General features: G+C 45.5%; 1 protein-coding gene across 2 annotated transcripts in view; it reads left to right on the forward strand.

Annotated features, from left to right (window-relative positions):
• LOC107220967 overlaps positions 1-7,799 on the forward strand; it is a 54,173-nt gene extending 46,374 nt beyond the window's left edge. For both annotated transcript variants that reach the window (XM_015659789.2, XM_015659788.2), the window contains 3 exons: positions 3,277-3,392; positions 3,817-4,555; positions 5,306-7,799. In XM_015659789.2, the coding sequence (XP_015515275.2) occupies positions 3,277-3,392; positions 3,817-4,555; positions 5,306-7,448 (2,998 nt within the window). In that variant the 3' untranslated portion in view covers positions 7,449-7,799. The remainder of the gene's footprint in view (positions 1-3,276; positions 3,393-3,816; positions 4,556-5,305) is intronic.
• The last annotated feature ends 7,823 nt before the right edge of the window (positions 7,800-15,622 follow it).

Here is a 15,622-nt window from a genome sequence, read left to right on the forward strand (position 1 = left end):
GTCAGTTGTTATAATTAAGAAACAAAACAAATAGATGGATAATAGAACAAACGGACAGAGGAGGCTGTAATGATATAATGAAAAAGAACATTTGTAATAGCGTGTATACGAGGAGAAAGTAGATTAGGATGGTTAACTTTTCACCAGAATAGAGGACATAAATATAAATTAAATGAAAAGAGCAGAATTTCGAGAACACGGAGCGTAATTTTAACAGCTTACGGGCGAAACCCGATCCCTGGAATAACCATTATCCCGGGCAAATAGATATAATATATGCATATATGGTCAGGTTGCAGCGGAGCCTGAGGGTGAGGATTCCAAACAGTGAAACGATACATGCGGTGCTTGAAAATTCGATGGTAATTGAAATTGTCGGGATGAAAACGAGGGTGGGAAAAACGGGAACGAAAGTGGATCGAAGAGAATCGAAATCAAAGCGATGAAAGCCGTGCATCGACGCGTTAATCTTCCCACGTTAGCAGCGTACTCGGTAATATCCGTGCGCGTTATTTGATGTCTACGCAACTTTTAACGGAAATTAGAATCCTGTACACGGTACTGATGCAGTGTCAAAGCTTCTGTTACCCATTATTCACAGAATTCTATGACTCGAATAGTACGACATCCACTGTGAGCTATTTAATACGGAGTTTGAAGTGATTTTAATTTCCTTTGACGTGTCATTGATTCAGCTTGAATTAATGCAGATTTATTAAAAATCCCACCAGACCGGTGAAACTCATCAATTAAAGAGAGACGTGAAGTCATTTCAATTAAATTTCGAGTCATGGATGATTTTCAGTCGAAGAAACTGCTGATCAAAGCTTCGCTCAGCCAGTTAAAGTCATTCAAATACACACCAATAGCGGCGCGTCGTCGATTTTCTCGACAAATCATACGTCGAGATAAAAGGGAGCGCGTGTCTTTTCTTTAAACCAGATCTCTCCCGGCTCGCTGCAGATAATTATACGTCGCGTCGAGACGCGGAGAACTCGAGGGCATTGTATTGATTGGTGTAATTGGACGCCAGGCTCGTGCTGCAAGGTGCGGAAAAAGGTTGAATAAAAAGAGTGCTAGAGAGCTGGAATACGGACGCCTTCTTACCGGCAAAGGAGAGAAGGAGAGAGAGAGAGAGAGAGAGAGAGAGAGGGAGAAGGACAGAGAAACGAAGAGGTATGAGAAAATCTTGGGTTGACGGAGCAGTCGGCTGCGTTTCTCACACCGTATAATTATACTTCCGTCGGTCGGTAGCTGCCTACTACATCTCTCCTGGATCTAATTCCCTTTTCCCAAATTGAAATAAAACTTTAATCCAACATTGGTAATAACCTTAATACGGGAAGAAAAAAAAACAAATTGGAACAGAAATTCGCTTCGCTGGTGTACTAAATCATCGGATAGAAAAGTGGAGGGGAAAAAAAAAAAGAAATAACTACGAACTGAACAAGGTGAGAAAATTCCTTAGACAAAAATGCAATATCTTGCATCACGGTGAAACTTTGACGAATGTTTTGCAAAACAGGTGGAGGAGAAGAAGAAAAAATGAAAATAAAAAAATTCTTCAACATTTCGGTACAAGATTTTATACAAGTTTGAAATTACGTCGTTACCAGATTGAGTTAATGAAGAAATTTTGATGACGGTAAAAATGCGGGCTACTCGATAATTACAGTAAAATAAAAATAACTGCATGAGATACGACTTTAGGAGAAATGATAGAACAAGAATAGAAAATAGACGAGGATGGGGATTATGGAATAGAAGTCAAGAATTCTTTGGAATATTTGACGCGGCTTGTCGATAAATTTCAGCTAACGTGAGTTTCGCAGGAATTTTTTTCTTCCTGCTGTAAACGCGGTTAATTCTGACGTAAAGATATGTATTTCGTTGCTATGGTGCAGACAGTCTCTAATTAGCGGCTCCGATTCGTAAGTGCGTGCGTATCTGTAGGTACATAGGCTTAACCATATTGCCATGTTCGGCAAACTTTAATTAGACAAAAGGCTAATTAACCACGATATTCAACGATCTCGGTCCTTCGGGATGAGAGCGTCTTGGATTCGCGCTCTTAATTTACAAGTTACAGACGCGCCAGCCCTCCGTAATGGTGCGTAGTTTAGAGCTAGCTGTGTTACCCAGACTTCACGACTCCGCGTCGATGAAACGAGACTCAAAATCTTCGGGGAAGCAAAGCTATGCAAACGACTAAAAGCCGCCGGCTCTTGTATCCTTCAACATCCCGACTACCTGATCTCGTCGAGTTCAAATTCACCGATAATTATAATCAGCGCTACATTATTTAAACGAAATTTCAACCACTGTCATATTTGGTAATAATCACCCTGGAAGAGACGGTCCGTTACATTCCTCGGAAAGTTAGGGTATGTCTTTTTTTTAATGATCACCTCACGATACGGTGGACTTTGCTCGACCGAATTCCTCTTTCCAATATTTCGTTCCGGCCACTCGCTCGTCGGTGAGCAGCGTCAATTGCGATGAAACAATCACAGGCTGATGGGTTTCAATTGTAGTCTTTCAATTTTACCAAATTGGTAAACGAGCACAGCGTGTTGATTGGGGAACACCGAGTGGTCAGGTGCACAACGCAAATGTGTGCTGAATAAAGTGTCATCAAATTCACGAAATCATAACCGATTCCATGGGCGGGCAGAACGTCAATTGCACCTGACGAACGTTTGAACTCAATGAAGGTCCTCTTCGCGGTACACGATTTTTATTTCAACGCGGTGAAAATCAGCGAAGAAGGATTGCAACGACGCCTCAAACTCCCCTGATTGGTTGAATTTGAATTTTACCTCACGTCCTCCCGCACGTCCTTCTTCCTCTTCCGTTTAACGGGCTGCCACACTGTTTGCTTGGGATCGACTGACGACAGTTCTATACTGCCGAACAAACGTCCTAAGCAAACGTGTCGGCGGTGGTGGCAGTTTGGAAAAAAACGCACTGGACCAAATAGCTCACCGGCTATCGCCACGGTGTAAAGTTTGACTATCCTTGGGTTGTAGCTCGATTAAACGCGCATCGTCTCATCGGACTTGTAGCTGAAACTGCCGAACAGCGATCCGCAAGGAATATACTTGTGTAGCTCAGTATTTTCTCATTAATTAAAAGGACTTCTGTGCCCGTCTGGCTTGCTCTTGCTCTTTCACCTCCCCCTTTGTGTTTGTCCAACTCGTGCAAGGGGCTGGCTCGCTTCGCAGCTTTTTGTTAGTTGTGCGTTTATCTTGACCTGGCTGAATTACGTTTGTTCAGGAATCCTAACGCCCCGAGAAGATCAACATTCCTGACCGATGGAGCCAAGGAGTGGCAGCAATATGAACTCGACTGGCCCGAGTATGACCCTGAAAATCAGACCTACTTCAACCTGAGTGAGTACGACAAAATTATACCTCTATTGCGACACGCCTCGCAGATACGCTCCCAAAACTGTGCAACGATTCGAAATGCTAAGTGTTTCCGAAGTTTGTTGAATCGCATTGTCTTCCGAGTATTTTCAAGGGTTATCTTCACTCAAGTCAAGTGTTCAACCGACGAAAGGTCAATCGATTTACATGAAGTTTTGAAAATTTGCAAGAACATTTGAATGCATGAATTCCTAAAGTGAGGAAGGCACTAATTGGATCAATTCAATTAGTCGATTTTATTGCATTTCCATTTTTCCATCACAAGATTATCAGTCTTGAATCATTCCCAGGTTACGCTTATCAAACGTCAACTGCAAAAGTCACATTAAACCGAAGACTTGAATAAATTCCCATAATAATCCCTTCTGAATCTAATTTCTGACTTTAGCCATACCACCGGAAGTTGGTACACGGTACAGAGATGCGGAGATGAAGTTCTGGAACGAAGAATTACCGGAGTTAATCAGACGGCCGAACGGTGAAACGATGCCTATCTCTGTCGATACGCCGATAAGAGGAAGACCGACGATTTTGGACATCGCTGATGGGTTGATTGGCCGTCCAGGTCAGGCAAGGCCGGGATTTGACTACGGAGTGAAGACTTACCAGCGGCCTGAACAAACGAGAGAGTCATCGGGGACGGAAACGGAGAGTGTGAATACGTTTCCAGGGTTGTTCAACCCGGCTAAGATCGGACAGGAGAGTACAGGAGCGGACGAAGACATCGCAACGACGCCGGAGTCGAACACGAGTCGGAGCTCATCTGCGATATCGCTGGTTGTCGGCTTTGGCGTGGTGTTCCTACTGATAAATTTAACCGCATTTTTTTACCTTTACCACAAGCGGCACAGCCTGAAAAACAAGGAAAAGAGCCTGAAGCGAAGGCTGAGCCAGAAGGATGAGGGCTCAAAGCGGTCAAAGGTGGATAAACAGGCCGTGAAGAATGTTGAACTTGGGCACAAGAACGACAGCAAACCAGACCTGAACGAAGTTCTGAAGAGTGACAAGGCTTACGATAACAATTCAAATTTTGGTAGACGGTCGAAACTCTCGCGGCAAAATTCCAGCTCGACCATCGACACCCACATCAAAGTCAGAGAGTGGATTCAGCAGGAAATAGTTCACAGGTCAGTTTATTCGTACTGTTCCACTTCATTGAGATCAATTGTTTTCACCTTAATCCAAGAAACAGTTCCAAAATCTTTCCCCAAATGCCACGAGGAAACCACCAATATTCAGCAAACAGCTAAGAAGCGATTCAGTATGGGAACTCTACGCGCAATTAAAACTTTCCCGAGAAATTGTCTAATACACTTCCTCTTCCGAAAATCTAGCACATGAGACAGCTTTGCTGGTGTCTTAGTAAATAGCGCCTGCGGAAGACAAAGGATAGCGTAAATCGATGGAAAAGCAAAAGATTTCACGCATGACCACTTAGCGGTAATGCCTTCTCTGCGATACTTAACGCTCGTGCTTTTTACGGCCCGTTAATAGTTTCGAAAGTGTTTTCCCGCAATAGGTTCAGCTCTTCCAGTCAAGCCATGCAATGTTCCCAGCTTTAATGGCACGAATTTGTCAGCCTCACGGCTGTTTCGAGTAGCAGGTTTCGCAGCACTGTTTCCCAGATTCAAGATCAACTTTCGTAGAGTAGTACCATCTGCGCACCGTCCCCTTGCAAGTTACAACCCTCGCGATGATGCAAGATGGGAACATAAAGTCGAAGGAAAGTGTGTCATGTAGACGCATATCTCAGTACCAGCTGGTCTCCGCATTCGGTACCCGAAAATCATTTCTGTCATAGACCATTGCTGCTCATTGCTGTGCAACCTAGTCAGGACTGATTTAACAAAACTCCGCATTTTCTTTCACTGTTCCAGATGCTCTCCAAGGTTTCTCCGTAAGACACGAGAAACCCTGCAAAAGGAGCACCAAGAGAAGTTGAGTAAGCAGCAGGAGGAGGAGCGGCGCAAGCTCCAACTCGAAAAGATAATGAGCAGGAAAGAGGAGCCTATATACGACTCAAATCCGAAGATCACCGTAAGACCCGGGAAGAAATTAAAGCCGTCCAGGGTTCCGAAGGTCTCAGTGGCCATCGACGCGACTCCAGCGACTAGGACCGAATCGGTACTCAACCAGATTCCGATCGAGCTGGCACAAGGCGATTCAGCACCGTTTCAGAACCGACTGGACGATCTTCACTCTGAGACCCCGGATTCGAGTTCAGGCGCCACTGCGCCACAGGTTGTGGTCATAGAACATCACCACTCGAAGAGTGACCCGCTGCCTATGGACACGGCAGCAAAGGTCAGTGAATCAGACTACGGTAGTGGAAGCAGTCTTTACGCAAAGGTTAACACGAAGCTGAAGTCAAGGCTGCCGAGGATCGGTTCGCCGCAGAGTTCAACCGGAACAGGAACGGGCAGCGAGAACTTGTACGACCAGGTGTCGACGGACGACAGCAGCCTGCACGTGACTTCGAAACTGACGACCTTCGGGGGCGGTGACATCAACGTCACGTGCAGGGAGCCTTCCACGGAGGTGCGGGACACCGTGAGTCCAGAGGAAGCACTGAGGACCATAAAGCGCAGGAAGTACCCGAAGGTGCTGCCGGACATCGAAAAGCGCCGTTCCCTCCCAGCACCGAACAGCCTATTTATGCCAAAGCAGTACGCCAACTCGCTGAAGGACTACAAAAACGGCTCACAGCCAAATTCACCATCGGGGAACAACCTTCCTCCACTTCCACCTCCGCGAGTATTTGGGACCTCGAAGAGCCTTGACCTTGCCGAGGAGGGGGATCAGGTCGAGACTGAGCCCATAACCACGAACCTGCATGTCGGGCCTCTCCTGAAACGGCAGGACTCCACGAACAAGAATAACTCAGATCCGAATCTTATCGAGGCCTTCAAACGAAACGAGCATATTCCTATGACTAAGCCTACGATAAATCAGTCGCAGAGTTCGGGAAACATCAACGGTAATATTCACGGGCTGGAGCTCAGAGCTGCCGAACAGCTGTCAGCACCAAGCCTAAACCACGCGGCTGGATTCTTGGGGAACAAGGTTGGCAACCCGAACTGGTACAGGGCAAAACCGAAACCTCTGGAGCCTTCAAGTGCTACCCCTGATTTTACTATCGGGAATCCAAACTGGTACAAACCTTTAGCGAGTCTCAGTGACGGCAATATATCACCAGCTGTTATCACCGTTCCTCCTTTCGTGGAGAAGGATGCAAATTTCAGCAAGACAGCTGGTGGTGGCTCAACCCAGAACTTGATCCCAAACTTTTGTACGACCAACAGCAGCGAAAGCTTACAGCCGAGTGCTAATCTGACGCAAAACTGGGAACCGAAGGGACCTGCGGTGGAACCGAAAATCGTAATCACTCCGAGAGTTGGCAACCTCTTAGGACAGTCGGGACAAAGTCTTAGTCACAGTGTATCGAATATGTGTCAGAGATTGATCAACCAGGAAGATAGACAGGAGCCGAAGATCATAATAACCCCGCACAACTGCAAAGGCCCGGGAGTGGCAGCCGGCCTGAAGCAACCGAAGATAATAATCAAGCCGTCCACGAATCCGCATAAGACCAGGGACAACAAAAACATACCGAAGGTATCAGCGATCCCCTCGCCGGAGTGTCAGAACCTGAGGAACACGGAGAAGGACAAGAGTTTCGACAGGGATCATCTCACCCTCGAGAAACCCCCGCTGAAAGAGAAGCCCAAGGTCACTAGGATACCCTCGTTCTCCAAAAAGAAGGAGGACTTGATGCCAAAGTTGGAAAAGTCGCCAAGTCCCGTTTACGCCGAGAAGGCCGAAGTTGTGCAGAAGGTCGAGGCCGTTCTTGGCGGCAAGGTCACCGATATTCCTCTCACTCCAACCATGGAACACAAATCCTCCGGCATACCGTTGTTCACCAAGAAGAACAGCGAGGCATCATCGAGCACTGACTCTTCCAACAGCACCGGCTATTCCAACCCCTCAAACACAGGGACAATCAAGAGGAAACCGAAGTAGCAAGAACACAGTGATAATTCTAATGAGCAATAAATTACAAACTCTACACGCAGATCAGCTTTCGGTAGTTGTTCTATTGTGGTTAGAAAGCCAGTGTGGATCGAATGATTTTAGAGTGTTTCGCCACGTTTTTAGAAAGAACTCTAGTTCCAGTAGTTTTACATCTTCGATTATCCACAGTAGTTCTGTATCACGAGGTTAATCACTAGTTAATCAGACATATTGTTGACTATTTAGGGTTTAATCTATATACATATTTATTCTTTCTACTATGATTTTTTTTCTACGTGTTTCATGTCGTGATATCCACGGTTGATATATACTTGTAACGAATACATTTTTTCAAATATTTACCTAACTCGTCATCTGTAATAGGCGTCATGGGTACAAGGATTCAGGTCCTGTTACGTGGGATTGATCAACCATCTTTATGTCCGCAAACTCATTGCGGTTTCAAGAATCCAAACCTTTTATAACTTCAGAATTTCGAATACGTTTTTGGAAATTAAATTGATATCAGGTAAAACTCTGACGTAAAAAGAAGACGATGAAGCATCTCGACCTATGTATTCACGAAGTACCCAATGGGACTGGGACCATAGACTGGTACTCAGATACCTGTTAGGAAGAAGTTTCAGTGCAACAAACAAAACTGCGTAGTTTAACTTTCAACTTTTCTCTGTTTCGAGAGACTCGGCAATATCTTTACGATGCAGGGCTCGGAAGTAAGATCGCACGGGTATTTTCTCTCTCTTGAAAAAACAAAAAAAAAAAGTGTACGTCCCTGATTACAAGCAGAATTTACGACTCTGCATCTCGCGTCCGGTCTGCTATCCAGTTTTCACGAGTATTTCAACGTTTCGCTGTTGATAACTTGTACGACTTTTTTGCTGGTTCATTTGCTTGTTTTTTTTTGTTTTTTTTTCAAAGCACCATTCAGCTCGTCAGAAGCTCTGATATCACCTGATTCAACCGTCAAAAATATCGAGTTTAACAGACAGATGGACAAGCAAAAACAACTCGACACCGTAAATGTTCTGTCTGTGCAAGTAAAAATAACGGCGGTTCCTGTTTATTCGCAACGGACGGTTCAATGGAGATAAAATTTCATATCGTGGCTGATGGCAAAGTAAAAATGATATCCTCAAAGGTTTCTTGGGATATCAGGCGAATGGAGATGATGCTTTTTAAAATAGTCCACTTCAGCAGACAGTTTTCGTGGGGCGTGTGACAGGAGATGGGTATACAACCGGTGAAATATGATATAGTAGTTGTAAAATGCGAGCACTTTAAACCAGACCATGATCGAACGACCAAATAATAAACATATCGAAACCGATTTGGTTCGGGACGTAAATATGAATGGAAATGATGATTCTTTTTTCATTTCCTTCGCCCCAATTTCATCTTATTATATGTACACACGATTTTGGTTTCTTCATTCTTCTCATAAGTTTGCAAATAGAATCTCTGACTTTGCAACTAGACGTGAGTATTTTTTTTGTGTTATAACATACTATTTTTCATCTTATTTCCATTTCCCATTACTGAGAATGGGAAGAGAAATTATTTTGTGTTCTATAATGAAATTCTAAAACTATTTTACAGAGTTTAAGCCTTTCAGAGAATACTTGAAAGCGAAAATAATTTTGAAAATTAAGCTAATCAATTCTTCCAAATCCAGAGAAATTCTCAATTTGGCAAAGCAAAACCAAAATCCAATACATTTGCAGAGCTTTTACTGTTGTATCTATGTTATCGTGGCAGGGACTAAGAAATTTTACTCAAATCTGTTTCAAAGTGTTTCATAGACCGAGTCGAGAGCATGGTAGATATGTGTAATAGGAGAGGGAAACGCAGAAGCATTTGAATTTATTCTTCTTCCGACACGGCGGCAGTGCATATAAGCTCGGGCTCCTATACTCGCAGAAGAATTTTACAACGCTCTTCATTTTTATCCACCCCCCCCCCCCCCTCCCGCCGCAGCGCGTATACGTTTTCTTTATTTTCATATTCCATTTCTATTACTGGAGGGGTAGACACCTCTGGGTTTGCAGGAAGTAGGCCACGCGCCGCGAGACACATCGGGAGGAAGGCGAGAGACGTGAATGCAAGCTTCTGTCGGAGGCCACCGCCAAGAGGAAGCTTTGCAATAACGCAAGGGTAGGCGTCGCGTCGCGGCGCGTATCCGGAGGAGGGAAACCGGCTTCGCACCGGGTCGGGAATAATTGGACGCAAGTGAATTGGTGACCTTTATCGCCTAAAGTGCACAAATGGCGCGTCCTCCATCACTTCCTGTCACATAAAACGAGAGGGTCGTATATTTCCATATATATTGACACACGTATCCGGGCAAAATGTATCAGGCCACTCTCCACCCCTGGCTTTCACCCTCAGCTACCCCTCGCTCAACGCAGTCCAGTATGCAGAAGTGACCGCAGCCAAAATTTATTCCGGATTAAAGATTTGCATTGCTAATCAGCAATCGTCGTTCGATTCTGTCTTCCGGTTTCCGCCGGACGTTCCAGGATCCCTCATTCGTCCCCTTTTTTGCAGCCAAAACCTTTTTCGACGCGAGGCTAAGCTGCAGCTCGAAGGGCACAAAGTGTGAAAATTTGCATAAAAATTGCGCCCGATGCATATAATTCAGAGTTATAAGTGTACCAGTTATTGACCCTGTCCCAATTATCGACCTTTTTTTGTTGTATCTGCTTGATCATTAGTTCTAAAACAACACAATATATTGGTTTCAGTCATCGAGAAATTCACAATTTTTGCTGTCAATTTATAATTTTGGCAAATAAAAGGGTCAATAATTGGGTTTAAACGTGTCTATAATTGGTGCACTTGCCTTAACGTGTATTGAGTAGAATCGCGGATCCAGAGTGTTCTAATAAAACACGCTTGACACCGTTTCACTGCAGTAAAGTCGATACAGCAACGGTGAAAAATATCCGTCAAAGCTGCACTGTATCAGTGCAGGCAGGTTCGCTCAGCCTCCGTGGTCAGCCAATCCTCGCATAAACGAGGGAAAAGACCAAAAGACGGAGAGAGAGAGAGAGAGAGAGAGAGAGGGACGTGTTCCATGGCAGGTATATATTTATTTTAGAACCACTTTCCAGGTGCCTGGCAACGCTTCAGACCACTACTCTATAACCGTGAATGCTTTTTATATTTCATAAAATGTGCATTTGACAGCCCCCCAGAGACTGTCGAGTACTTTTGAGAAAAACACTTGCTATGTGTGCACGTGGCACAGACACGTCACATTCTGTAGAATCCATCTTTCTGTCTCCGGTTTCTTTCATTTTGCACATTTTTCACCTCAAACATCAATCCTTCAAACATTTCCTGAGTAAATATAGCAAGCGAGAATAAAGGGTACAATCACCGAATGATTCGTGAGAACGTTTTCAAAGGTGGATGCTTGCCAGTCTGGTTATAAATTTGTTTAGACGATGTCTCATAGCGAATACAGCGTTGTGTGAAATTTCACTGATAAATTTCCAACCCAGTTCTTTTGTCTACCGCTACAACATACAGCTATTGAAAAGTTCCTTCTTCTGTACGATAATAAACAGAGAATGAAGACAGAGGTAAAATGGTAAATTATGCAAAGTAGCGTCCCTCTCCAGTTTTCCGAAAGCCGTTCCCGGACGCGCAAGACAGTGCGATAGAGTATATTTACATACACCGAATGTCCATATCCCCGAAGGTCCTAGTCATGAACCTGGAGCATCGCCTTGTTACGGCATGATACCAATAAGACATAACGGTGTTTGTCGGTCGGCGAGTTCGTTCGTCGGATTATCCAAGTGGTCCTGGGGCGTCACTGGTCGAGGTCGCATCACCCACCGTCAACGTAAGTGAGTGCCACACCAGAGCCATGGCAGACGGGGTGAAGAGCGACGGAGGGAAGGGTCGGCGCTCTAACTATGTGTGTAGTGTAGTATAATAAGCCGTCGTGTTCCCTGTCCCTGTCGGTGTCTCGTTCCACTTCCACCTTCCACTTCCACCATCCGGAAAGAGATGCGATGCTGGATGGAAAGAGGACGGGTGGCGTTACAGCTGCGGTCGTGTTTTCCGTGACTGAATCTCATTAAAGATGTCGACGATAGCGGCAGTGCGGTGGGGCTGCCTGGTATGGTGGAAGGAAAGTGGACAGCTCAATTTGTCAGAAGACAAATAGATTCGCCGCTCTCCTCCCTCGCCGAACGGTGTATGCATGTATAAACCACCCGTCAAGTGTGTTCCTACGCGCACTCATCGACCCACACACCCTGTCGCCCTCCAGCCGTTTCACCCCTCGTGCGGATCAGACTGTGCCAAGGGCACACTGCGGGGCCGCGGAGGTGATGGTACACGCGTAAGCACACAGATCTATTGCAGAACTCAAACATGTGGTTAAACCTGGTCCGTCGTGATTGACCGATTCGTCAACATCGATGGGTCTGAATTTGCCCATGGATTAAGGTCGGACATTTATCAGGGACCAGGTGTCTGGATGGGCATGAAATTCCGAATGCGGAGTATAATGGAATCGCCATGAATAAATTTTAGTTCCACGATCCAGAACGCCAAAGTACTCGGTTTTGTAATTATTGGAACGTTGAGAAAAGAGCACGCTTCACTTTGGATCACCACGACCTTCCTTGCTTCGTCACTTCGTCCTTGCAGCTAGGGCAAGAGCGCATGATAGAGCATCTGGTTTTCGGACAGTCAATTACTATTCTCAAGGCAATTACAATATATTGCGGGCAGCCGGGGACCAATTGGATTATATGGTATTCACGGTAATGGACCAGAGGTGTCGAATCTTCCTTAATGTTCGTCCAATGCAATCTTGTCTACCTGTGCAAAGCATTTTTTGTACAAAATGTTTTAAACTGACAAGTGGCAAAGTTAGTCTTTTCGCTGGAGCGAGCGAAAGAGAGGAGCGAACGAAGTTCTTGAGCGAAGTTAGGGTGAGGCGTGGAAAACGGCGTAAATAAATATTTCGTTAGCATTATCTCTCTTGATCACGTACAAAATGTCAAGGAACTTGAGTTTCAAGTCTGTAGGTTCGGTCTTGAGTCACGTTCGCGACTTCTCCGCACAATAGATACAACTTGGATGTTAAGACAAGGCAATTCAAGTTTTCGTCAGGATCTGAACTTCACTCGCGTCAAACGGATGGCCGGTTCGTTTCGACCTTGGCCATCCCTCTCTTGAATGGTTTCACAATTTTTTGCACGTTCATTTTATCTCAACACTGTCATGCTTGTCGATGGTCGGTGATGAATCTTTCCGGCTCGCCCTGCACCGAGATAATCGGGAGAAATGTAAGAAAAATTGGCTCTCGGTCGGGGGAGGAAAGTGGTATCGATTAGCTCCGATCGATGGTTAAAATGTTGCAGACTAAAGGAGCCGAGCGGTGAGCCCACCTTCTTCTGGGGGTGGTGAAGTCAGGGCGAAGACGGGCTTGGGGCTCCGTGTCAGGATAATCTTTCATTAATCGGGATAGAAATTGCGTTTGGTCGGCACTGTGCTACCTCCACAATGTCCATGTATTCTGGGCACATTAACCATCCAGGAAAGCATTGTTCTCCGGAACAATGGTCCTCGACTGGAAGGGATAAGCCGGCCCGCACCCCCATCACGCCCGTCAAACTGATATTAATGCATTGATAAACCAGCTGTTATTTAGCGAGCGTCAGCCTGAGTGCTTTCTAATTGCGCTTCCTCCTTCCGAGTTGCCCGCCGATACTCGTATCCGTGTTTTTTGTTTCCCCGGCGCACTTTCTCAGTGATGAATTACAGGTGTGATGGATCCACCCGCCTCTCGACTCTCATTCAATCGTCCTATTCGAAAAAGTCTCGCCATCCATTTTCTTATCGGCTTTCGAAGTCTTGGACCACCCTCAGGTTTGTACCCCTCCGCAATTCAAGCCGGTAAGTGATTTCCCCGGAAAACTGCTTAGCTTTCTTTGTCTTCGTACCTGCAAATGCCGCGGATTTTTGCCAGCCACTTGGCCTCTTTCGCTCCATAACCCGGCACTTTCGTTCCTCGTCTACCCGAGCCGATGTGCATACACAGGCACACATGCTACCCAGCTACATGTGCATAAGCGCACGTATGACACGTATAAAATACAGCATCTGTAACAATACCATGCAGCTGCCGGTCGGGTCAACTTTGCTCTTTAGTATCGCCCAGCTCAGCCCAACCTGCGGTAGCTGGGGTTTGTTGTTGTTTGTCATCCTCGTCCGGGTTCAATTAGCGTTGGCTTCACGAAGTGGCTCGGCGGTAGGAACACCGTGAAATGCATGCACGCGCAGTTCTGTCCAATGTAGACAGACGTACGGTGATTGCTCAAGCGGTAACAAGTCGTCGTTCTCTGTTTTCCGTTGAGCAAAATGTGAATAGAAGGGTAGAGCGGAAGGTTGAAGGGATTCGAAACTGCGCTAATTATCGCTACAACAGAATACCGACCAATGCATCGTGGTTGGAAATGAACTTTCATGATAATTTCCCGGGTTATGAGAATTCGCGAGATTTTGGAACACGACGAAACGGCTTTGTACAAATATTTGCGTACTTGATTACAGTTACAAGGATCAGTTCAAAACATTTCCTCCTTTCCCACAAATTCAGGATTCTATCAAATTATTTCAGCAGCTACCACAAATCTACCGCAACTCTTACGTAATTATTCTGAAAGATACCCTTAACTCTCAAAAGAAATCAGTGACCTGCAGAATACAGAGCAAGTTTCTGAATCCTTCGGAAGTTTTTACCCGGGGCTAATCTTGATGTACTCAGTACCGCGTGATTCCAAGTTTATCGGGACTTTGCCAGAGAACTCCGCAGCGACAAAAAATGGCGGTGGTTTTGGAGGAATCGAGGCGTGTGGGTAGCAAACGCAGGCGCGTTTCGATACCTGACCACCGAGCTAACCGTCGACTGTCGCGGACCCGCGGTTTTATAGTCCACATATACGTACTTGAGCCAAGTGGAATCTTGCCGTTACGTGAACAGCATGAGGCTGCAGTTTGCTTCAATTTACTATAAACTATCGTGCACCTAGGATAATCCAATTGCTAGGGGTATTTTACGACACGACCCTCATGCAAAATTATTATGCTGCACAGGTATGGGACCCCGGCACGATCCAGGAGTCAGTATCCTCGAGTGCAGAGTGCGGACTTGCCGTTTATCCAGGTACTGGAGTTTTGGTGACAGCGGTTGGACGGAGCTCACAGCTCTTGAGATTCTCAATGCGAACTTCATTTGCTGTTGTTTAAATCAGCGGTTTGTTTTTTATTTTTCGTTCTTAACTTTCGCGTGTGAGAACCGATGCCTTGCGGCTAATCGAAGACGTGTGACTTCGAGAGCGATCACGAACTTGATTCCTCGTGAAGTTGATTTTCACATTCGCCGTTGCAGGGGATAACAAAATGAAACTGTCCTCCTCGAGCACGATCCTGATGCCAGTAGAGATGAGGAGACGAGACTTGCTCACTTTCTTGAATCTCCGGACGAGGTAGGAGAAAGGGGATGAGAACACAGGGTTGAAGAGTGGGAGGACGGAATTACTGTCCCCATCCGCGAGGTCTTACGCTTCTTGCGCCGCTCACGGGCTCGGCGTTTGACGCTCGGTGCTTATTAGGTTTTCTTTTTCATCGACCTTCGAGCGATTTCTTTAGAATATAATTAATTCTTCCTTCTACCCACGCAAAGACTCCTACTCAAACAGCCCACCTACGCAGAATGAAACCGAGCTGTACCAAATGAACGTGAGATAAGCCAGATCGCAGAAAATAATTAATCACAAATCCGGACTGAGACTAGATAGCGAAAATTAGAAACACCGTCAGGGAGTGAGAGTCGCGACTCATTTGACGTTCCAGACTAACTTTTCAATATCCTTCAACGCCTCTCGCTATTGTCACGAATGGTAGAATCGGAACGCTTCGGATTACGAGGCAGCATTCTGCCAGCAAAAAATGCTCGATCTGCAACTTTCCAAACGTTTCAATGAAATCTGTCCCGGTTTTAGACTGTATAGGCTTGCGTCTTTCCCCGAGGTAAAAAAAATTGCTTGTATTACGGAAGACAATTTGCCTCGAAGTGGAATTTTTTGGATAGATTATTACTCGCGTTGTAACGCATCAATCTGCGAAATTGAATTGAA

Source organism: Neodiprion lecontei, chromosome 3, assembly GCF_021901455.1.
Source record: "Neodiprion lecontei isolate iyNeoLeco1 chromosome 3, iyNeoLeco1.1, whole genome shotgun sequence".
NCBI classification, from domain to species: domain Eukaryota; kingdom Metazoa; phylum Arthropoda; class Insecta; order Hymenoptera; family Diprionidae; genus Neodiprion; species Neodiprion lecontei.